This window comes from Camponotus vicinus, unplaced genomic scaffold (genome assembly GCF_025532165.1).
Source record: "Camponotus vicinus isolate PSW18456_S1 unplaced genomic scaffold, iyCamVici1.0 SCAF_8, whole genome shotgun sequence".
Taxonomy (NCBI): Eukaryota; Metazoa; Arthropoda; class Insecta; order Hymenoptera; family Formicidae; genus Camponotus; species Camponotus vicinus.
Genome location: NW_028141980.1, coordinates 11,690,040 through 11,715,196, shown reverse-complemented (window position 1 = coordinate 11,715,196; position 25,157 = coordinate 11,690,040). Strand labels below are relative to the sequence as shown.

Below are 25,157 nucleotides of genomic sequence, written 5' to 3'. Positions count from 1 at the left end.
CGCGTGCCACTTTATAAGCTTACAAGTATTATCATCCCCTTAGTTCATCCCGTTCTGGTTCGCTTCGCATTTTCCTCGCATAGCCCGCGATTTGTCTGGATCCGTTTACGTGATTTTCCGTTTCTTGGCCTCTTGCAACTTTGCATGCACACGATTTCACGTCTGCGCAATCCTTTGCCACAGTTAACGACATTCGAATGCCGGCTTTACCGATGTACCTTGTAGCATTACCGAGATCCTTGCATTTCCTCGCGTTTATTCTCCATCTCGCTGCTATATTTTTCCATGTTATTTCTGAATCTCATTACCTATTGAAATTGTCCAGGCTGAATCAGGAAGTATTTTTAAAAGCACCTTTGACATATTCCCTAACTAAAAAACGTGAAAAAATATATACTTATATTTCTTATTTCTTTTTCTGGAAAATCTATTTTATCTTCTCTTCTTTTCATGGAGCACATACGCAACCAATTTTTTATTTTATATTTGTTCTCGTTATGTTTCTCTTGTTGTATATGTTATTTCTGGCTGTACAGCGTATTTTTTTCAGATTATAACAAATTTCTCTCTCTCAACTTTTTTCTCTTCACTAGTAACTTCATACTTTCATTAATGTTGCGTATATAGACTTTGCTAATTTGTTTGCAAATGCGAACATTTAACCAGTACCGGATTACTATGTTATCGTCGTTATTTTTCTATTTTTATCTTTTCCCTCGCTTTATGTTCCCTTTATATTTACCCGTGTCCCTCCTAAATCTAGGATCATTTTCTACGCTTTTTTGCGTCACTGTAAAAAGGCCATCCCATCGCCTTACTACTCCGGTTCGTTCATGATTTAACAATAAGTGCGACGCTTTTATCTCTCCTCCCGTATCCTCTTGCCATCTTGCTTCTTATTGATACTGCCGAGCTTTTTCTCTGTAAGCATCGTTCGCTTTTACAACTATTGGTAGACAAAGAGTGCGTCGTCGAGTTACTCCGGTCTCTACTTATTGTTAGAGTGTGTACCGATTTATTCGTTTACGAGTAGAGTTCCGCAATAATGCTCGCTCTTTTTTTCAGGATATTTGTCTCTTTTTCGAGTGTATCCTTCGTTCAGTTTCTAATGGTTCTCTTCGTTAATATTGCATCTTTACTGACCATTTTCTCATCTTTATTTATTTTATCATAACAAACGTATTTTTAAGAAGTAAAATTGTAAACTTTAAAATGAAATTTCTTTTTGAAAGAAAAATAATTTTAATTATCACTTTGTAATATTGTTTAATATTGTTACGTACAATAACGAGTAACGTAAGTTGTGTAACAGGAGAATTCAGAAATAAGCTGTGATCGCGATAAAAGTCATGAGCGTCACGATCTTCCAACGGTACTAAAAATTCTTTTTTCAAGGGAATAAACGACTTTGACGTAAAATAGGTTTTCCCACCGTCGCTTTTTTCAATGATCTTTTCCTTCCTTTATCCTTCTTGCCGCAATCTACGTCACGCGCTGCATATAAGCGCCTGTCTTCGTGCGTCCTTCTATGTCCTTATCTCGCGTATCTTATTCCTTTTTACGTGAAACTCCGCCGTCACCCTTTTATGCCTTCGGTCCCTCACTTTATTTCTTTACACCATATCGCTGGAACGCAATAAGAGATGGCTAGATAGACGGACATTTATTATGCTCTAGGACTCCCCTGGGAACGGACCCGTCCCCATCTTCTTTATACAAAAGCGGAAGAAAAGCGAACAAGGATGACTCGATGAGAAAAATACTGCGGACCGGTTTTGCAATAACCCTTGTTAACTTTTTTATTTCAGAATTATTTTTAACAGAGAAAAATATTACAATATTCGACAAATAACGATAAATATTAAATAAAAAATGAAATAGTACTCAAATCTCCTAAATTTGATTTAATCTAGATCGAAGTGTTTTATTTTTCTATTTTGCGAAATATAGTAAAAATAATATTACATATACACAATATTTAATTACACGTACAATATTTAATTACAATAAAAAAACAATATGTTTTAAATCAGAAAGGACAGATAATGCGATTAATGTTATTCGATAAATATCTATTTCTATCGATATCTCGTAACCGTGTGATTGTGCGACGCAATAAAGATGATGGCACACCGGTGTACAGTTGGCGACGACGGAAACGAGAAATGGTAGTCAACGGGAGAAACGGGGTGGAAGCGATGCCGGGATCGTTATTGTAACGATGTATACCGAACAATTCTGAAATTCGATGTGCGGTAGTAGCTCGACGAAGGTAGGTGATCGATGCGGCGAGGCGATAAGGCGACTGGTATATTATTGCCGCAGTAAGAAGTTACCATGAGTGATTGACGTCATGGCGCGCGCGGCGACTGGAAACTTGGAATTACTTACCCGTGTGATCGATCACTGGCACTCTATGCCATTAGCTTATAAATAATAATAGTGATATCCCCCGAATATATTCAAACCATGTAATATTGCATACCATCGTCCTCTCGTTACGTCCAAGTAGGGCGAGCAATCGAACCGTTCGATCAAATAATTAAGAGATGGGTTTTTTCGGTACGCGTTCGATAAATTAATTCAACCGGAAAGATAAATAAAATAAGGTAGAGTAAAGGATCTCTCGGGGCAAATTTTTCGCAATGATCTTCTTCGTCATAAGCCGTTAATCGCGGCTGAAATAAATCGGTCCATTAACCACCATCCGTCAAAGGGAAAGACAAACAACGAGCTGCGTCGCGGATGAGTGGTAGCGTCCAAGAGACAAGAAAACAACGGAATCTGTTTGTCATTCCGCTGCGGAATCAGGTAAGCGAATTCACAGGAACTTCAAAGGGGCGACAGGTGCATTCGAGGTTGCAGCCTGATAAAATATTCCACAAGATCGCGTCACTCGAGATTACAAGATCGGCACGCGAGTAGTATACGTAAGGGTAAGGTCAAACGGTTGCTTTACCGTTACCGACCCTGAGTTCGCAAGAGTGAGCTTCCCTGATTTACCCCGATCTACCACCGCAGAACGGAAATGGTGCAGGGGGATGATGGAAAATTTGCAGACCTCGGACTGCAGCTGCTCGTTACTCGCAAATACGCGAGAAATGTACAGGAGAGCGAGAGATAGAGTAAATAGGCTATTTATATAATAGAATACAATATGTATATATTTTTAATTTTTCTTGCAACGCTCTTTATATTATATCTGTATTTTAAAGAGGCAAATAAAAATATAAAATATACATAAAATATATATATAAAGTATATATATTATATAAATGTATAAAAAAGATATATAAGAAGACTATAATATGCATGAAGGTTAATTCAATCAACAAAATTGAAACCGGAAAATTAGAGAAATTGATTAATGATGATTACGAGAACCAGCATTATTTTGAAGCTCTTTCAAGAGCCTTAAACTTCTTGCAAATGATTTTCTAAATAATACCGAGTACGTTCCGATAAAGCGCACACTTTACGCAGGTGCGTATTTCTCGCGGGACTGCGTTTTATTCCGCGTCATGCCGGAAGTACTATTGGCAAGGCTGTCATAAAGAGATCGCAGCGAGTCCTCGCAAGTTGCGAGAACGGAAATAAAGAGCGCGAAATCGTCGCCGTTGCGACGTTGTGAACCGCGTCGATCCATCACCGCGCGACTTTTCCGTTTTTTTCTTTTCCCTCTTTTTTTTATTTTTTCCTTTTGCGCATCTCCCCGCCTGGTGCAGTTAAATGCGCCTGCACTTTCCGTGGAATGCGACATGAATGTCAATGAGCCGTGACAGAGCGGAATTCGACTAGCGACTTAACGATGCAGCGTTCTTGTCTCTCAGCTACATCTCGCAAGACAGTTTTAAACGTCGCACCGAGTTTCGATACAAGAAACTATTGCCGCTTCAAGCGTTGACATTTATGTTTTATATGACATAGTCACAAACTACATTTGGCACTACATTTGAATTTCTTCAATAATTAAAGGAGAAAAAATTATTCTGTTTTTTAAATAAGAATTTAAAAAGAAACGATAAAAATAGAGAGAATATGGAATTTTTCTTTTAAAATTCTCTAATCGTGACTATCAGTTTTTTATTTTTACAGAAATAGAAGCTTTCTATTATTATTTTTTTCTTAATTTTGTTATTACTATCTACTAATTTTTCTTTGACTATTTTAATTATTATTAATTATTATTATTATTAAAATGAGAAATGCATTTTTCAGAATATAATGATCCGTTGCAATACGAATTAAACAATATTCCGATTAATATCCAGTATCCCAGATTAAGAGAATATTGTAGATGTGCGTACGGAGCGAATATAGCGATGCGATGCTTCCGATCTGGCATCACATCCGCTCACCTAAGCAGAACGGACTGCATTCATACGCGTTGTCACCGTATGGACGGTACGGACCAACGTTACGATGTTATGCCCGATTAATGCGGAATAGGACAAAGCCTTCCCTGTAGAGCACCGTGTCCTACATGCCGTTAATCGGTGACTTTAATAAGCCCGGAGAATTTGCAAGAGTCCGATGCTTCGCGATGACAATCGATCGCTCCAGCATTATTATTATAACGCTTTCGAACGAAATTTGCACAACAAATTCACGTAGCTTCGCTGTAAAATAAGTTTGATTAATATAAGTTTGCTTTGGGATAAAGGACGAAAGGTGACCAAAGAATATAAACTATGTGGAGATCACTGGTTCTATCGAGGAACGAATTTTCTTTGTTTTTTTATTTTCGATTTTCTCGCATGATTATAATCTTGAGTTCTAAATCTCAAAGCGATCTGTCAAAAAATTCTGAACACATTCGTGATCTAACGCTTGAAAACAGCTTGAGACAAAATTTAAATCTTTGTTTATAAAAAAAGTAAAATAATTATAGGATAATATTTGGAAAAAGGATGTACGTAGAAGCTCGCAAATTAATATTAGCAAATAGTGGAAAGACGATCTCGTATGAAGAAATATCTGTTATCTTAATGCCTTAATACGCGCGCTTGAACGTGTCACAAATTAATTATCTTAATGCCAGCTTTACGCAGCGCCGTAACATTTCGGGAAAATTTGATTACTGCGGATAAAGTCAGTACAGAACGTTTCATGCGATCCGTTTGCAAATCTTAGAAGCTATAATGATAAAAGATAAAGGAAAAATTATTCAATAGCAAAATCTATGTGTATCATAAAAATTAATCTGTAACATTTTTTAAATTAATTATTTAATTAAAATTACAAATATTTTAATAACATCCATTTGTACATATGTTTGTAATAAATTTGTCAGACTGGATATGTGCAAAATGATTAATTTCAGGTATTTAAACAATAATTACTGACGCATATTAATCTAATTAAATTAAAACAAAACACATGCGAATAAAACAATCCAATGGTCAATAAAATTAGATTAAAAAGTTATTTATCCGAGCGGAAAAGCGTACGTCGCGCCGGGAGCTTACGACGATAGTTAATAATTAAACCACTTTAGTCTAACGAAAACAGGTCATGCCCGCAGAATTCGTCGTCTCTGGGGAGGCCAAGTGCACAGCACGTGGTTGCGGTCGGGGAAATGTAGAAAGCGCCTTTTCCACCATAAATCATGTCGGCGGAAATCTGCGCTCGCGGAAGGAAACACGGTTCAACGGTCGTTCAACGAATGACCTAAGTGGTGACCGACTTGCGATACAGTATGTGTACGACGAATCCCTCGACCGATGATTACGACTTAACGATCGTGCTGTTGCATTCAGCCGAGAGGAAACGGGACAAATTACCACTTTACTTTCTCGCTTTTCTTATCTTTAATTAAAAAGCAAAAATCAAAATCAGCCATAAAGTGCTCGAAATAATATTCCGAGGTATAAAATGAAAAAGTTACAAAGAAAAATACTACTTGTTAAGTCTTCCAACGTGCTATATATTTTTATTTCTATTGCATTATGCATTTTATTTTATATCGCGGAAAAAATGCATTTATAATATACGCGATGGCTGACGAGCGCGAAAGGCAAACAAAAAAAAGTAGAACGCGCCGCAAAAAAAAATCTTGCCAAAATGAAATTTCGTGAGAGATACTGCAACTCTCCGCGAATGAGGCGCCGTTGCGATATATCGGTACGGCACAGAGGAAGGGGAGAAAAAGCGATTAATCCACCTCGTTTGCACACCACATGGCCGGCAGCTGCTTTCGCATTCGGTCGTGCCCAGCTATCGAATGGAAATGAATTCCGCCGGCGTTAGTTTCCACGGGACGAGAAGCAGGAGCCATGCTCTTTGATGTAAGCGTAATCGCCATTTTCGAACCTTCCCGCTAACACTGATTTTTCCACCTCAAAGAGCAACGCATCGTCGTCTGAATCGATTATGGCTATACGAAAGCGCACGAATATGCAGTGGAAGATGATAAGGATCTGCATATCAATACCAGCATTTCGAGAAATAATGATAAAAGTTTCTATTTCAATGAAAATGATACAGCAGCAAAACTGATGATAGACTACATCCACAATATATAATACAAAATAAATTGATACAATGACGATAGCCTGATATCAAATCAAATCTGTATAAACTTCAAATTTTCGAAAACCTACACAGTAAAAAATAAAATATTAATTATAACATTTTCCATATGTTCCAGAAAGTCCACTCTAAATTTTAAATTAAAATAACTCATTCGTCGTATGTTACTTATTGACAAACTAAAAATGTTAAATACTTGACACAATACTTTACATTTATTTTTGTTATTATGACTTTAAGTATAATGTAAAAATAGCATACAAATTAATTAAAAATTACATGAAAAAATAGTTACAATAACTCGTAAGAAATGTTGAGGACATTAACATATAATAGTAATTATTTTAACTTAAATTATTTATAATAGAAACATTTGATTTTAGTAAATTTGATTATTTTTGTATGTCAAAGTTCAAGATTATTTGAAGATTTACTTTAACTTTTCTTAGAATGTTAAACTGACTTTGAGACATGTTCATTGTTTAAAATGATTGTTAAAAATACTCAAAATAATATTCCATTTCTAAGAGACATATACAAAGTGTTATGTTATGAAGTTGACATAAATGTAACACATGAAAACGTTATAAAAATAATAACATATAGGTTATATGTTAATTTTACATTGAAGTACTAATCAAAACATGATAATAAGAAAATTTGACATATGGACGCACAATTTTTTACTGTGTATATAATATTCGAAAAACTATTTTTTATTAAAAATATTAATTATTAAATTATTGAACTGAGTAAAAAGTATTGTTTTCTATAAACTTTCTCTCGTGTACATGATTAGATGCTTAATTATCCAATAGACACTCATGATTAGAAGGGCATATTGCGCGTTGTGTAATACCAGCATGGATACGCGGAATAAAATTGTTTGGTGTATCATCCTCAAAAGAAAACTTTCATTAGCTTAATGAAACGGGTGACTCCGGCAAAAGCTAGGCCGCAGGCGCGGCTCGCATCCGGGACACAAAGAGGACGCCGAGCAGCGGGTGTGAGAGGAGGCGAGAGGGGAAGGAAGATGAGGAGGGACGACGAGAAATGTGCTCTGGTAAAGCCCGTCGGCACTTTAATTAGAGAAATTAAATTTTCAAACGAAACACACACTGCCTGACCCGTCGCCTCTTAGCTCGGCCGGCCAATTCTTGCTCTCGCACAAGATACGATGAACAGTCGGAACGATTTATCTCCGCTAGCAAAACAGCGACAGTAACAATGATAACGAGCAAAGAAGGCGTAATAATGCCTTAGTTTTCAGAAACTGTCGGCGGATAATATGCGTTTCACGCGTATTTTTCACGCGATAAATATATTTGTATCTCGATTAGAGAAAATTATTTGATATACGATGTCTCAGATACAAAAATATCACATATATATTCTAATCATTGAGTAATTCGTTCGATAAAGCTGAGTTTATTATTGATACATTAAACAAAATCAAATATAACAAACTTAACTTAAACGTTACTTGTTACAATCTTACTTTGTATGCGAAACTTGTACAATCTATTCTGGTTTGAAGGTTTAAAAGCTTTGGCCGGAGACACAGACTTTTGCATAATTATAAGCACAAGAAAACTGACTGGTCCATATGTATATGCATAAGAAAATGGACCAATCAATTTCATTATGCTTATATGTAAAAGCCTGCTCCGGCCTCAGTTAATTGTCAATTTTTGGCTGAAGAAAAAACGTACAGAAATGCTGAGAGTAATATAATTACGGGAACAATATAATTATTACGAAAAAAGTACTGCATAAACATCTGTGCTTAACGATATATCATATTGATACCATTATTTGGACTTTTCTTAAAAAATCATTCTTTCAAGAGAGGTGTGATACATAAATAAAATTCGAAATACTATTCGTTAACCCTGCAAAATAACAGAACTGATTTTATGACGATATGAGAAACATTAATAATGTTTATTTATATATTATGTATATTAATATATATTTTTTTAGAATAAAATTATGACGTCTCCCTCTATCGCTCTATAAGATCGTAGATTACTGCAAAGAGGATTAAATATTCTTCTCGTTAATTCCGCGCGAGTCTTTTTTGCCGCGGTAGTTCTTTAAATTCTTTCGGAAGTCGCTGACTTTTGTGCAAACTACGATTCCTCGTTCTTCTGCCATTGTCTCGAATGAAAAGCAGCGGCCGCGAGTTAAGTGAGCGTGGCGCAAAGAAGCAAGACGGAGAGGCGAAGGGTTAATTCGAAGGAAAACACCATCGTCGTGGTACGTGATATACCCGACCTTGGCAATTCGTAGGCGAACTCGACGATTCGTTTTATTCACGGTCATGAACACCCAACAAGATTTGTATCGCCTGCTTGAGTTTCCGACTTCGAGCTCTTTTTTTCCTCGCCTTTCCTCACTCGTCTTGTCTTCTCCAACATCGAGCGCCAATAATTGATTCGTAGCGGGTGTCAAGTAGCGAAGAATTCAGTATAGAACGTCCGACGAACAAATGGCCGACTTTAAAGAAATTAATTTTAAAGTATTCCTCTTTAATGAGAATAGAGTCGGACTCTTGTCGAGTCGAGTGGCGATGCTTGAAAGTCGCCAATATCAGCTTAATATTTTGGCATTATTACCTGTAAAATTATTACTTTTTTATTCACAAAATATTCAGTATTCCATATTATTCACCTTATTATCCCTATTTTAAAATATTATTTTATATGAATAATCCATTAATTTATAACATACATTTCGTATAAAATTGTAGAACAATTTTCGTACAAAATCACTATTTTATCGCTGAAAAATTCTATCGAATTTTTTCCCTAATGTATTAGCCTTATATAAAATATGTATAAAATAAAACAATAAATTTTATTAAATTCATGTTAATATATGAATCGAGCATAAGTTGTTAAAATTTTTATAAAAATTAAAAAATATTTTTTAAATATGTTGAATAAAGAATTAGTTATGAATAATAAAATAATTAATTAACGTATTTTCGATATAATAAATGTAATATACAATAGATATTTTCATCAGTTAGCGTACAATCCTCCATTTTTAGAAATAGAGCCATTTGTTCAATTGCAACTTGTCTCTCTTTCCACTAATCATTTTCAGAAATGTATACAAATCATTTCAGAATTACATTATAAAGTAGCGCCGGATATATCAAACTGAAACTTTATTCAATGAACCGCACGCATATATGTATACATACATATAACCATTATATCACCAGGTGATTCTTCTTCATCTCTGCTTGCCTTTAAATTCGGAAGGGATGTCGCGCGTGACATGGACATGGCATAAAGTAAGAATAAGTGTGAAAATAATGCTTATTTATGATTTGAAAAAATACTATCACATATTGCAGGCGACATAAGATGAAAAAAAGAGATTATTGTGAAGAGAATACTAATGTGAGAAAATTAAAATATTCTTCACAGAAATATTATTTAAAGCTATCTACACGTATAGTAAGATAAAATAAAAATTATTATAATGTAACTCCTAATAAAATATATATAATTATACATTGTTATTGATAAATACTTTTAACAAAACTAAAAATTTTGAGGCATAATTTAAGAAATTTTTAAATTATTTCACTTTCATTATTTCAAATTTAAGCTAAAAGAAATAGTTATAGAAAACTTTTCAATATTTCTCATCATAGTTTTATCGAAGAATAATTTGAGATATTTGCATGTTTTTGCGATATATTTCTACCGATAATTCTCAACAAATCACTGAGAAATCGTACTTGGCCGTAATCGTCGTAAAGTGGCAGACGATATTATTTCCAGAGGAAGCGCTGGCGTGTCGACATATTCTTATCTCCATTCGGTAGAAATATTCACTTTCAGAATGATGCCATAAATTAGGTGAAACTTCGGTGAGTCTTTTTATTCAATGAGCCACGCGTTAACCAGCACGAAGAGGCTCTTATTGACCTGAGTGAGAAGCTAAGCGAATAGATCCAGATGAGACAAAGAAAAGGGTAGATGGGAAAGAAAGGCAGATCAGATGGCTAATTCAAAGAGAGCCTTCTATTCTCGCGAAACGCGATACCGCCGTCTTTAGATATTCGTGGCAAGTACTTCGGCTAGAAATTCATTTTACTTCGAATCCTATTCCCGGTTGGGAAATAGAGATTATGATTGCATTTCGTCTTTTCGTATCTCTCCTTCCTTTCGTCTCTTTCTATGTTCTATAATAATAATCTCAGCTATACGCGTCAACCCCTTATGGTCTTGTCATTTTTGAGTTGCTTTTCGAAATAGTGATTTAGAAAAGTTCTACGAAATATATCTTTAAACGCGCTTAAACAAACGTAGAGAAGAAACAAAGTACATACACAAAGGAAAAAGAGAAAGGAAAAGATACAAAAGAAGCAAATATAAAATAATAAAATTATTATATTACAACAAAGGTTGGAAGTTAAAAATTACATCGCAATTCTTTCTTCTCTATTCTCAATTATATTTTTGATTAAAGCTCGATTTGTTATTTCAAAATTTAATGAATAAGAAATTTAACTTTATAATGTGCGAAATTTTATATATTTATAAATGGTATATATTTATATAAGAAGTTATTTTTATATTAAAGCATTTTTCGAGAGATCTTTCTCTTGCAATTTGCAAGGGATTTCGTACAATGGCTATCCGCTTAAGAGTAAATAAGGGACGCGTTATTCACAGAGGTGAAAAATGGAGGAAAGAATTGCGGAGAAGATGAACACGATGCACGGGGGAGTAGCGGACAAAGAATAGGGATCACGAGGTTAATTTGAGAAATTTCGTAGGGAATGCCCAAGCCAGCATCTCGTTTTATTAGTATCCTGGGACGCTAAATAAGGTTACCACTACCGTCTCCTATTCGGTTCTTCTCAGACTGCTGTTTCTTGCCGCTACGAACTTCATACAAATATGCTGATGTTAACTCTGTACCGCAAAAATAGCACTAGACTGTTATTTTAATTTTAATTAAAAATTTTTTTACAAATTTAGAATTAATTCTATTGCAGAAAAAATTTTTAAATTGTTGAATTTTTATATATTACATATATTAACTATATATATATATATATATATATATATATATATATATATATATATATATATATATATATATATATATATCTTATTTGCCAATTAAGTCTTGAAAATCTTAAAGTTGTGCAAAAATGATTAATTAATAAAACTAATATAGATAAATAAGATTTTCTCATTTTATTGCGTAATGGAAAAATAAGATTTGCATAAAATAAACTTTTCGGTTTTCATAATTTATCATTTCTATTAATGTCTTAATATTTTAATTATATAAGCCAAACTCTAAGTTATTCAAAGAACTTAATAGCCAAAATTAACACTTCGAGATCCTATATATATTTCTATCAAATGTTACTTTTCCATTCGTGATCCAAAATATCGAAAAATAAATAATTTATTCTTGCAATATTAATAATATTAAAAATAGTGAACATTGTGAAACAAAATTGTTCAATTAAAAAGATTAACAAAAAGATCAGTACATAATTAATTTGTTGTGTAATTGATCAGTAAATATCATTAGTAAGTATATTATATCATAATTTCTTTAGAGAATTTTATAAACAATTTATATATTAACAGGCTATGTATCTCTAATATAAAACATTATATTGCAATTCACCCTCATAAATAATGCTTTGTGCCCTTTCGCTCCAAACTCATCAATTATCGTTTACATTAAAATGTGGATCAGGTGTCGCTCCCCTTATTCACGATGTAATTTATCGGTTCATCTTGGCAACGCGTCAGTCAATCCTTATTTATTTCCGCACGTATTCAATAAATGGCGCGTTAACCGCCGCACGAACATTCCCCTTTTTTCCTCTCGTAACCCAACCAGGGGTGGCAGAAACGAGACACAACGGTAATGTGGAGGTTCAAGGGACTAATCCAAGGAAAGGTGCTATTCTCGCGAAACGTGATATCCACCACTCGTGAAAAACTCGGCGTGGCTCGGCGAGTAGTACTCGTGACGTCTAACGAGCTAGCAAGTCGTTTTACTCGCGCTCTCGGACACTAAACAGAGTTAGCGCAATACAGAGCTGTTCTCTCTCTCTCTTTCTCTCATTCCTCCCATTTCTCTTCTATCATCCTACTGGAGCAACCTGGAAATCAAGTATCTTCGCCAGTTATATCGTCCAGGGCGAAGAAAGAAGACAATAACTGTGAACGAAGATAGAGTAAGGAATAGAAGGAGGAGAGGGGAATGTAGCAAGAAATAAAAGAAGAGATAAGAAAAGAGAAAAGAAAGAAAAGTCGCGGAGCGCGCCGGAAGAACGTAGGAAGGAAGGAAGGAAAGGAAGGCTGCCAGAGGACTCTTTGGTCTTGGGTCTCGGGCGGTAACTCGATTTGTCGCCCGTCTTGAACCAGATGGATCGGAAGTAGACGCGAACGCCGGCCGCATTTCAAGTAGACTATATCCCGCACTCGGGCACCCTGCACGTATACGTATGCACATGTATATAGTTTGTATGTGTGTAAGTTTCGCGTATTTTGTCGTACTGTCGCACACGGCGGTCCAGCGAGGATCTATTCCGCCGGACCAACAACTGACGACGACGACGATTTTTCCTTTCCTCTTCACGACTCTGTCGAGAAGCGGGCAAACTCGGTTTTACCGTCGAATGCGGCGGGACTCGCCGAGCGAAATGGGATGAGGATAAGATGGCAGTAGGACGGTAACGTCTTTAAGGCTGGCTGGCCGACTTGGTTGCAGGATCACAACGGTGACGTCTAGCGCGTAGATCAGCATAGTCCTTGTCCCGTGTCCTTCCGGGATAGTGAGTTCTCGGAGTACGTGAGCAGTCGGGAGCTCCTTAAAAACGTGTTCGCCGTACAAATGACTGACATACGAAATCCGATATTCCCGTTACGATTGAACTTCGTTGCAATGCAAAGAATACTGCAACTTTGCCAGAATATAAAATGGGTAATTAAGCAAGATATGTTGGGCGATTTATCTTGAAAAAGACAGACATGATTCTGCTCTAAGCCATATTATTTCCGAGTTAAAATTTTCTCCTACTGTTCATCTCATTTTTAAATTTTCAAACATTTTATTTTAATATTTTAATTAATCTCAGATCACTCTACGTTACTTTTGTCGAAAACTCCACTTTTTAATCTCTAAGTGAGAAACTATTAAATTTACAAATCCTTGGAATAAACATGAATAAATTAAAGTTAAAAATAGAAACAAAATTTTGACTCAGATTGTTTTATGTCTAAACTATTTACTTAAATTATATAAGTTCTTTCGGTTTAACAATTTAATTTTTGTTCTTCACATCGCTTTATACATACATATATTGTATAATTTATTATGCTCCATTTTTATTAATATTAAATAGAACTGTACAAACACGCAACTTGCAAAAAAATCAGCCAAGTAACATTTAGAGTTAACATTTAGATTTATGGAAATGACGTACGAATTCTCGTATCTTGATACGACATTGCTATCTATCCTACTACCTATTTTCGATTATAACGGGTTAATTCCGACCTCTCTCGTATCGGATTCGAGACATCGCAATCTCCTGAGCTGTCCGCTAGCGATATCAGTGGCAGATGTTCGAGGCAATCGCGCCAGGCAGAGGAGCTGGTTAGAGAGATAGCACCGAGAGATAGCAAACAGATCTGTGTCTTCGCTTGTCAGTTGGCGCGAACTGAGTAACATATTGTCGCATGCTGATCGAGATATATCGCCCGCGTCTTGCAAAACTAATTCGGTGCAAATTCGACGCCGTTCCGTTAACACATTCTCAGAATAGCTTTGCCTTATATAACAAAATTTTAATTTAGGAATATAAAGTTATAATTATAGTTATAAAATTACAAAAATGTACAAAGATATATATATATTAATACAATTTTTATCAATACAGAATTACATTAAATATACATTTTTTATTTAAAATACAGAATTATTTCTACAATACGAAATCATATTAAATTAAATTTTTTATGTTTAAAAGCAATTATGGATATACGATGCTACCATGTTAATTGTCCCGAGCAAATTTCAAAAGCTGAATTATCAGTTTTGTCACGAAGAAAGTTGATATGTAAGTCGTCCATTCGAAATTAAATATACTTGAAATGCAATGTTTACGACATCTGAGCTGAACTCTGTTCATCACAAACAAATGCGCACCTGTGTATCACAAGGATCGAATTATCATTAATTAATGTTGTCGCATTTCGCGAAGATCGAGTTAGCACAATCGGCGACAGTGGAGGCGGTGGCAACGAGAAAATTGAGTTTCGTGCCGATAGAAAATACAGGTGCAGGAAAAACGCGGATCGGTACCGCACAACCGGATGGTAGGTAGATGTATAGCCAGGGAATAGATGTGAAAGTATATGTGTCATGCATATATATATATTGAGTGGCGCAGGGCGCGAGATATCACGAGACGAGAGTACCAGGGGTGCCATTAGCGGGGTGTGTTTTGCGCTCGGGTCGCGCGATCAACTGCGAGGCAGTTCTCTCTGGCAAAGGGGAACGAGACCAGGGGGTGGCGGAGACGAACGGCGAGACGAGGAGCCTTCTATTGTTACCGCTTTACCCGGCATGCATATTTAACGCCCGCGTTCTCTGCCTCTCGCCCTCATCCCCCAAATCCCACCCGTGGATGCATACACGGCCGGGCGTGAATAGACGTACGTAAGGTTCGTAGGTGCTGATAATTCCGTTAGCTATTTGAATGGGCCTCGGGAAATCGTGAACAAGGTTTCGATTTTTAAATATCACGAAATTACTTGGGGAAATAATTTATATTTTTTGAAAAATATACCACATAAATGTTTAAATCTTTCTTAAAAGTATTGCTCTCTCTTCTTAGGATGTAATCTTTTTTGAGGAATGAAATAAATGAAATCGAAGAACTATATGTTTTAATACAAACAATTTTTTCTTATAGATAATATGATAAATATCAATTACATACTATATAATAAAAATTGTTTAGTTTTACGTCATTATTTTTACTGCAATAAAATATAGTTTTGCAATAAAATATTATTTTCGGGTTTCCGCCGGATTTTTCATCTATCTTTTTATTTTCCGACCACAAAGTGACGCATTCTTGCCCCAAAGTGCCAAAGAATTCGTCAAGAAGAGAACTCGGCTCGCCTTTTTTCGACTTTCCGCCATCATGACCCTTATTGATCTTTCATTTCCGCGCAGCGCAGACAGACGGGAAACATTTGCGAACAACGGAAACTTAAATTGACTCTATCGGGGATGAGGGAACGAAAAAAAGAAAGGGGACCGCGTGCGCCGTAGCTCTCAATGGTGGTCTCCGCTTTCCGGTAACGATTTCATGCTCCCGTTATAATTTTACGCGGCCGGCTACTTCACTGAGAAAGAACTCTCGCACCGGTTACAGACCGGTATTTGCATATTCAACACCCGCATTTTCTTTCGCGACTTCTGCCTACATCCAAAGTCCCTTCCCTTCTCGTTGCTGTGCCTCTGCTTACCATCGTTCGTCTGTTTTAATTTCCTGAAATCCCGAATCTCTGCACGCTGTAATGTTGGTAAAAGTTCATTTCCGCAAAGAGATCATTCAATAAATTGAATTGTAATGAAACTTATTATGTTTGTGTTTGAGTGCTCCATAAACATTCTATAATATTTTTTAATATCGTTTAAAGATGAAATAGATTTGAAAAATATGTTCAATATATTATTGAAATGTGAGAATGCAGAATACTTATATATAAAGGCTAAATTTTCTAAAATTCACACATTTGACACAATCAACATTTAATAAAAATTAAAATATATATTTATAATTTGATAAGCTGCACATATGTGTATATTAATATATATTTTATATGTAGATATATAATTTACTTCTCCAGGAATTTTTTTCGTACATTTTTTCTGTTTACACACAAAATTATAAATAAAAATCTGTCCCAATTTTGTCACAAATTATAGTCTAATCTATAATCTAATTTTATCGTCTAAAATAAGTTTATATATCACGATTGAACTTGCTTAAGGTAAGAATATCTACTCGATTAGAATTGATTTTTCTATGAAATATATGTAGATTCAGATTATGAGTAGAATCATAATTTTGCGAACTCAATTTCTCAATTTTAATCAATCAACTATATTACAGCCCACGTGTTGCGTTAAGTAATAATCATCTAATGTAATAATACACGAATGATATTAGCAGTTAAATTAGTGCCATTAATATGTATGAGAGAGGATATTAATTAAACCACATGGTAGGTCAAATCCGTCTGTCCACGCGATTATTCCCCTTGTGACTGTGTTAGCGAAATTTTATTATTCTTGAAGCAAACCGCAGACAGCTTGACTGACGTATTTCAGAACACGTGGACCATGCACCTGTCACGTATTCTCACGCTTTATTTTCCTCGCGGGATAATCTTTTTTTCGCGTTATGATCGAACGATCTCGACACCACGGTGACCACTATTCTCGATCCAATTAGATATACGTATGTTTCTCATGTAATATAATACTATAAATATTTCTTTGCAAATTTGCAAAATTTAGCTTGTCCATTTCCCATGATGCTATTCGCTATTTTTTTACAAGTTCTCTACACCAAAATAATACGTGCACAGTCAAAATTTCCATAAGTTTTTTCCTTAAAAAAGTATACAAAATTATACATGTAGTTTTCAACTTTTCTACTCTATCTCATATTTCTCTTCTCTGATATTTATTTTACATATCTCACATGAGATATGCATTGGAATGGTACGCGCATTTGAATAATAACAAGCACAAAAAAGTAATTAGTATTGTAAATATTTGTCTGACGTTGAAGCATCATATTAAAACTGTTTTTATACAGATTTTATGGAAAATGCGGCTTTGCGTCTCTCGAGATTATCAACACAGCAACGGCGCGGCAGAATTCAATATTGTTGCGCGTAACATTCGATTAATCATCGTGCGGGGAGAGCGTATTCCGATGGAGTGAATGATCGCGTTCGCCATCCTGCCAGCCCCGGCGCCGGCGGCCCATATTATTTGATCATTAGCACCGTTAATTACGGATCCCTGCGCTTTGTGCTCGCGGAACATCCCCGGCGGATCCGCGGGCGCGCTCTCGTGCTCAACGCGCGCGATTTTCATTATCATTTCCGTGACGGCTTCGGGTCGCATAACGAGCCGCATAATATGAGAAAAACGTCGTTCCTGTCATCGTCCGCACGAGAGATTGGCATGCCCGCGCGCAATTTTATCCCAATTCGCTCGCGCGATATCGCGGCGAACGGGCGCTCGTTAGCGGTCAGTTAATTAGAAATACCCGCCAAGATATTTCGCTCTCTGAATAGCGCTCGCTACTCGTCGAAGTGTATAATTTTAATAAATTTCTCGTATGATATCTTTCTCTCTCTCTCTCTCTCTTTCTTCCTCATGTCGCACACTTCTGGCCGACTGCGAATTCTTTCGCAAATTTGAACATTTTTCCATTTCTAACGGTTCACCATTATGCGATCTCTATTTGTTAATAGCTTAAATAATTTGTTACGCGTTTAAATAATTTTCCTCGACACTAAACTACTCTTTTTCCAATCACGATAATTGACGTTAATGCAGCTATCGATCTTCCTTTTTTAATATCGGACATAGAGCTTTTGATATACTTTGAGACGCTCGGTTACGCGAATTTATTCCCGACCCGAATCAATTCCGTCTTTTCCAACACGAAGAATTATTCGTGCGTGAATTTTCCCCCAGAATGATTGCCGCGCTTCTTCGCGCCCATCTTCGGCAAGATAGCGATATTTGAAAGAGGTTCTTCCGTCTGTCAATGAGGATGACAATAAGGACGCGTCGCACTTCGTCGTCCATATATATGCGCTTTATGTCGGAGTCGGCTCTCCAGCTTCACCGGGCGAGATGAACGATGTTTCTCAGACACGAATCTGAGACCCGTTCTCCTTCTCTCACAAAGGGCTTCTTTTGTGTCGCAATAATGTGTAAATCCTAAGAGACAGCCTCCGTCGCCTGCGATAGATCCTTTGATACGCATGCGGACCTCGTTATTTTATACTCATTTTTATGCTACGCTCGCAAAGCCTGAGGCTCATCTTCACTTTTACGTTTTCATTTTCATAACTCCAGTCGACGCGATTCTTTCTACAAGAGGATTTTTCAAATATCACTCTGTTGCATTGATTTAAAATCTACGAAGAAAATATCTATAATGAAATCTCAATTTTAACATGTTTATTATCTTGGAGACAGTTATATACATTTTGAGTTACGATTCTTCTCTTTAATTTATAAATTTCATCTGTATCTTGTATAAAATATTACAAAGTAGTATCTCTTATTATTTTCTTAATTTTAAATTTAATACTTTATCCTTTAATTTTAATAGTATTCTTTAACCAGTTTAGAATGTTAATTTTTCGTTAAGAAAATATCTGATATTTAACTCTCGCTTTTTCTCTTTCTTCCTCTCTCTCTCTCTCTCTCTCTCTTTTTTTTTAGAACATTTTTTTAGAAACCCTTTCAATTGGCCGCGATTTTTCACATCTAACCATTATTCGAGTCACGCGCGCGAAAGATAGATTATCGAATTAAATTTCATTGTCTTTCGTGGAATATCCTCGTCACGCCTTCTCCCCGTCATCTCCTTAGCAGTGAAATGTTCCTCAAAGAGAGGTGCAAAATCCGTTGATGAACTCTAGTCGCTTGAGCCACTTATAGAAAGTCCTCGGTTCTTAATCCATCCAAGATTTACACTTCTTCCGATTACTTTTACAGTAGATCCTTATGCCGCATTTTGACTGATTGTAAGAGAGAACTGATCAAAAGTATATTATATATATCATGCAATAATTATATATAACATATAAGACATAAAACATAATTATAATTCAAGCTGATATTTATTAAATAATACCTAATTTTAAATTTTAAATCAAAGAGAAAAATTTGAGATAACCACAATATATATGAATACTATACTTTTATTTAAAATATATTAGGAAAAAAATAATCTTCTCTCGATTATTTTATCTCCTTAGCTCGATTGTAATTTTTATTTTTTTAATGCATCTAATAATATAATTTACTTGTGTGAATAGCTATGTAAATATTAGTAGCATCCAATTTACCACGCTAATGACTGAAATTATACTGCGTCTCCGAGTACTTTCTTGATGCTCATACAATGCGGAACATGAGCCCTTTCAACACTTAAATTAATGCTTCCCGCGGGAAGCATTAATTTAACGCGGATTAAACGGACGAGCGGCAAATGAACGCTAGAACCAAAACGAATTCTCAACCGAAAGAACTCTCGTCAAAGTTATCGCGGCTTCATTAGCAATAGAAGAAAGGGAAATAGGATCAGTCGTTTAACGTTAGTGGAAAAACATTAGTAATGAGCGATAAAGACTGGAAAGACAGCCAGAGTAACTGGGAGTCGGGAATGACTTGGTCCCTCATGTGCTCGCATTCGAGAGATGGGGAAACACTTTTAGTCACCGTCGTCGATTATGACGTGGGATTCGACTTCGCATACACATACATACACCACTCGAGTGTAGCGAAGCTCTCCAGGAGCTCTCGTTCGAAAAGATGGAAGCCGCGACTCTTGAAAGTCGAAGCTGCACTTGTCACGTTACGTGTGCAACGTGTCGGTCCGCGCGTTCGTCGTGTCGATGCACTTTGGCGAACTCCGTTCGCCTCCTGACGGACGTAAACTTTTAACGAGTGACCGTATACTGGTGCGGGGGAGGGTAGACGAGGAGAAACCTGCTTCTCTTTTGCGGTCGCAAAAAAAAAAGAACGCACGAACGACATCGTACTTCGTTATGAACCACACACAGCGATATACGCTGGATTCTGTAGTGTGTTATGCTCGCGGCTCGTGTAACACACGCTCGTAAAGTTCGCGCTGCGGCGCGGAACGAACGCGGAATGCGATGCAGGTGGGACCGAAGACAAATAGCCGCGCTCGAAGCTTCAGCGCAACAGGCACCGGAGTTACGGGTACGCGTATCGAGGGTAATACGATTCTTATACGTTGGATGAAGAGCCCGTGCTTTCCGCGCGAACGGCGGAAACTTCGCGTTGCCTCGTGAAACAAGATTGAATTGTACATTACAAACTGTAAACATCTGCTGCAGATATATATATGTATATATGTATATATATATATATAGCTTTTTTTTGGGAAGAGACTGCCCTGACACCCATATATATATATATATATATATATATATATATATATATATATATATATATATATATATATATATATATATATATACAGGGTGTCAGGGCAGTCTCTTCCCAAAAAAAAGCTCTTGTAGCTTACCTCGAGAGCTTTTCAAAATACTATAATAAAGTATTTTTTCATCGAGTACTTTTCGAATTATGAGGCTCAAAATAATCTCTTAATTTTACATAAACCATAAAATATCTAGTAAAATATTCAAGAAAAAATATGTAATTTGCAATTAACAATTACATTTTTTTTCGAAACAATTATGTGTTTTCTTTACACCAATCGATTTTTCTCATTATTTTGTACATAAAAGTATTAAGATAAGATAATCGAAAAATGAATATTTTGCTAGATATTTTATGGTTTATGTAAAAATTAAGAAATTATTTCAAGCCTCATAACTCGATGAAAAAATACTTTATTATAGTGTTTTGAAAAGTTTTTGAGGTAAGCTACAAGAGCTTTTTTTGGGAAGAGATTGCTCTGACACCCTGTATATATATAAAATATTAACATTTAGTATGAAATATCACTGATATCATTTGAATAATATAAATACTGATAATCGAAACAGTGTATATTATTGCTAGAAATTGTACAATATTTAATTAATATATTTTTTAAAAAATAATGTACCCAAAAAATGTTGAAATGACGAATTCGTACAAATGGGAAGTACTTTTCGACGAGATATGTTTTATAAAGTAATGTTATCAGAAACACGTGCGTACATGCCTGATAATACATATAATGTGCAATATAAGTGCGCAAAACGAAATATGTTCATGGATATTTATTTTAGAGAAATCACGTATCTGTTATCGAGCAAGGATGTTAAATATACAGTAAAACATTGTAAAATAATGTAATTTTTCTGCGATTTGTGGATAACTGCGAGAAAACACATTATACGTTTCCTCGAAGCGACCTCGATATATCATACAATATGACAATTAGCAGCCACATTATGCAGTTGTTGCATCCATGCATAATTCAACGATATCAACGACTGCGATATATCATTCGTCACTTGATAAAGCTACCCTTGAAATAAAATGCGGAAGCGAAACACTGCGTCGGAAGCAATTTCGCGTGGATGAAGCATTCATCTCTTAAATATAACTTATTATAACGCTCCTTTATCTAAATAACAAACGTTGCTCGAAATTAATGCATATTATTATGCAATAATACATAAAAAATTATATGAAGTATCAGGAAACAACTTAAAATAATGTTATTGATTAATATTATTTTAAATCAAGTCCTCATCGTATTATATATATATATATATATATATATATATATATATATATATATATTTACTAATTTAATAAATCAAAATTTTCAAGATTAATTTTTAACTACACTCTTGTCACATTCCTTCTGCATTCAAGCGACAAAAGTGTACATCGAATTCATAAACTAAAATTAACTTTCAATTAACTGTGAAGAGAGAATAGAATGTTTCTTGATATCTCGTAATATTTCTACATCGTAAAACACACAGAGGAGACTCAGAGAACCTTGACATGTAAATTACTTCTCCATGCAACTCTAGCATGAGCACCTCTCACACTGCACGCGAATCTAACTGTACAGCTAGAGCGATAGATTTATGAAATTATCGCTCTACTTCTACATAACTTTCGTCATTAGCACACTAGTAAGCGAAATTTACTGTTTAACGGAAAATGGACCGCGGAAATGAATCAATTTAAATGTTTGTTATATGCGTTTGTTGTTCCACCTTGACGAAGCGGAATTTTCTTCATTAATTTCGCAGGAATATTCTCTTATTACTTAAATGTTGGTTCGTCTGATCTGTGAACTTCGTTAATTATATATATGTAATTATAACAGAGTAGGCTGTATTTTTTTGTAATTAGTGTTATCTCTCAAAATAAGATCGTGACAAATAATAAAGGCGATTTCGCCTTTATTATTATGGAGCAATGATCCTTTCTTTAAGTATATTTCAATTTAAATATATTTAGTCTCGTCTTTTGAATTTGTTGTCGATTTGAATACACTTTACCCATCAATTTTACTCAAAAAATTTAAATAATGAATAGCTGCGATATATATTTTTAATCGTTGAAATTCAAAGAATAGAATATATCGCATATAAATTAATATTATAATATATCGAATATTTTCGATTATAAATTAAGTGTTACACTGTATTCGGCCTTGACATAGCGCGATTTTATTTACATATTGTCGTCACTCGTACGATGAATGTGTTAAATATTTCGACTACGAATCAAGCGTTTTATTCGGCCTTGGCCTAGCGCGTTATTATTTACATACGCCGTGACCTTGTTATTGACGCAGCGAGACTCGAGAAGGCAGGCGTATCGTTCTACGTGTCATTCAACTTTGAAACGCGATCGCGACAAGTACTAGAGACATATTAAAGGCCATCATTCCGTATGCGTAATTAAAGATCATCAGTTCACGCAATTAAATGTCTTTCACTATTAATAGCTTTATTAAAGTAGATATTTTTGGCAATGATTTAAAATAGAAATCGAGATGCCTAGAAATGGAAATTATAAGTTGTGTTTCATTACGATACTTATGGGACGATAATCATTTCTTTAAATATGCTTCAATTTAAATATTTTTAGTCTCGCTTTTTGAATTTTTCGTTAATTTAGTATAATTTTTTCATCATTTTTGGATTGAAAATTTCGAGAAATTCCAGTAATGAAAAGACACGATGTATTAATGTTCTTAATGAATTTAGAAGTCAAAAGTGGAATATATTGCACAGAGGATATCACAGTGTAATATCAGTTTAGTATTATTAATAACATATAACTCGTTGTCGAATTTAATTGCGCAATTTTTGGACAGATCATTCGGATTATTTCTTCACTATGATAAAGAATAAAGTTATATTTCAAGTTTCAATATCGGGAGTGTAAAGTGTCAGTGATCATCATAATAAAATTTTATCGATTAGTACGCGCGCAATCATAAATAGCTTTATTTTCGCGAGTGCATGTTGTGTGAGTGCCATGAAGAAGCAACAAAGGACGAACAAGAGGAAAAAAGGAAGTTCGAGCTGGCATAGGATGACAACGCAGTTCACCGAAAGTGAGTAATCTTCATAATTTAATTAATTTATTATTTTTTACTTGTGAAATTAATTTCTTTTTAACACAAGAAAAGTAATAATGATTTTCATTTTTGGCACACTGATTTTTCGTAGTTTCCGTTAGAATTGTGTGTCTGCTTGTGTACTATTACATTCACGTCAAGAAAATATTTATATTTTTATTGTATTTTATTGCATTTTTATCATTATTTGGTATAATATCTCTGTATGACGTTGCAATAAACTGTCAACAAGTTTCAATGCATTTTCTCGAGGTGTAAATTAAATTTTCCAGGAATTCTCACAATATTGCATTAAAATTGACAGAAACATGGAAATAAACGGGTATAATAGTCCTGGTTATTTCTACCGTTATTCTCTATACAATCGTAATAATTTTTATTCTCTTCTCACACTATTCTTTGTAAGATTCTTAGAATACATTTATATCTAGATGATGTTGCGTCTTGGCAATAAAATGGATAGTTACTTCTTTTAGCATATTATCTTTTAAGCATACATATATATAAATATTATCAATATATATTTGCTTTTATTATATAATATAAAAATAATCTAATAATGAAATTAGAAGAGACTTACAGAGATATTTTAGCAAAGAAATTCAAACTTATGCAAATAAAATGCTAATATATTTTAATTTTAATTTCCTGATTCTGATATTTTTGAATATAAGTTATAATTAACATTATTTTTTAAATTGACATAAAAAGAAATTAATGCACACAATGCGTTATTCGTTATAAAGCTATATTCGATTATAAATTTTTTATCATTTCCCATCATGGGTTTACCCCTGTAATGGATTTATCTTTACAATTAGAAAAGAAAGCAAGTGTTTTCAATTATCCTTCCAAGATGCTGCATCGTTATATTTACGTGCACTTTGGCTCCTTTCATTAGCAATAATAAAATGTGCTTGACCTCTTGGAGCCGAACCGAGTGACTTGTCATTCGTCGAGCTCGATACGGATTTATCGAGAGTTCGCTCTCGTTCCGCACATCACGCGTCCACCTTCCGACGCGGCTCCTACCGCTTTAATTAGATTTTCAATTAGATTTTAAAATGTGTACCGAGCTTCGAGAGCAGCCGGCTTTGTCGGTGGCACGCGTGGAAGTAAATTACTTTCAGCGACGATTACCTGGCGCGTCGATTAAAGCGGCTCCCTTTCCTACTCTCTTTCCCTTCCACTCTGTTCC

At 35.1% G+C, this 25,157-nt stretch overlaps 1 protein-coding gene and 1 long non-coding RNA gene across 3 annotated transcripts in view; one reads left to right on the top strand and one right to left on the bottom strand.

Moving 5' to 3' along the window:
- Window positions 1-12,091: 12,091 nt before the first annotated feature.
- LOC145975694 (uncharacterized) lies at window positions 12,092-14,238 on the bottom strand. 2 transcript variants are annotated; one of them, XR_014440056.1, is made up of 3 exons: window positions 14,015-14,238; window positions 13,086-13,398; window positions 12,092-13,019 (listed from the first exon to the last, which is right to left on the bottom strand). It is a non-coding gene; the product is annotated as an uncharacterized LOC145975694 (long non-coding RNA). The 2 variants fall into 2 exon arrangements; XR_014440057.1 differs by having other exon boundaries at window positions 14,089-14,238.
- A 9,522-nt stretch (window positions 14,239-23,760) lies between these two features.
- LOC145975685 (uncharacterized) overlaps window positions 23,761-25,157 on the top strand; it is a 95,378-nt gene continuing 93,981 nt past the window's right edge. The window contains exon 1 of the mRNA XM_083106341.1: window positions 23,761-23,935. Coding sequence (XP_082962467.1) covers window positions 23,857-23,935 — 79 coding nt within the window. The 5' untranslated portion in view covers window positions 23,761-23,856. The remainder of the gene's footprint in view (window positions 23,936-25,157) is intronic.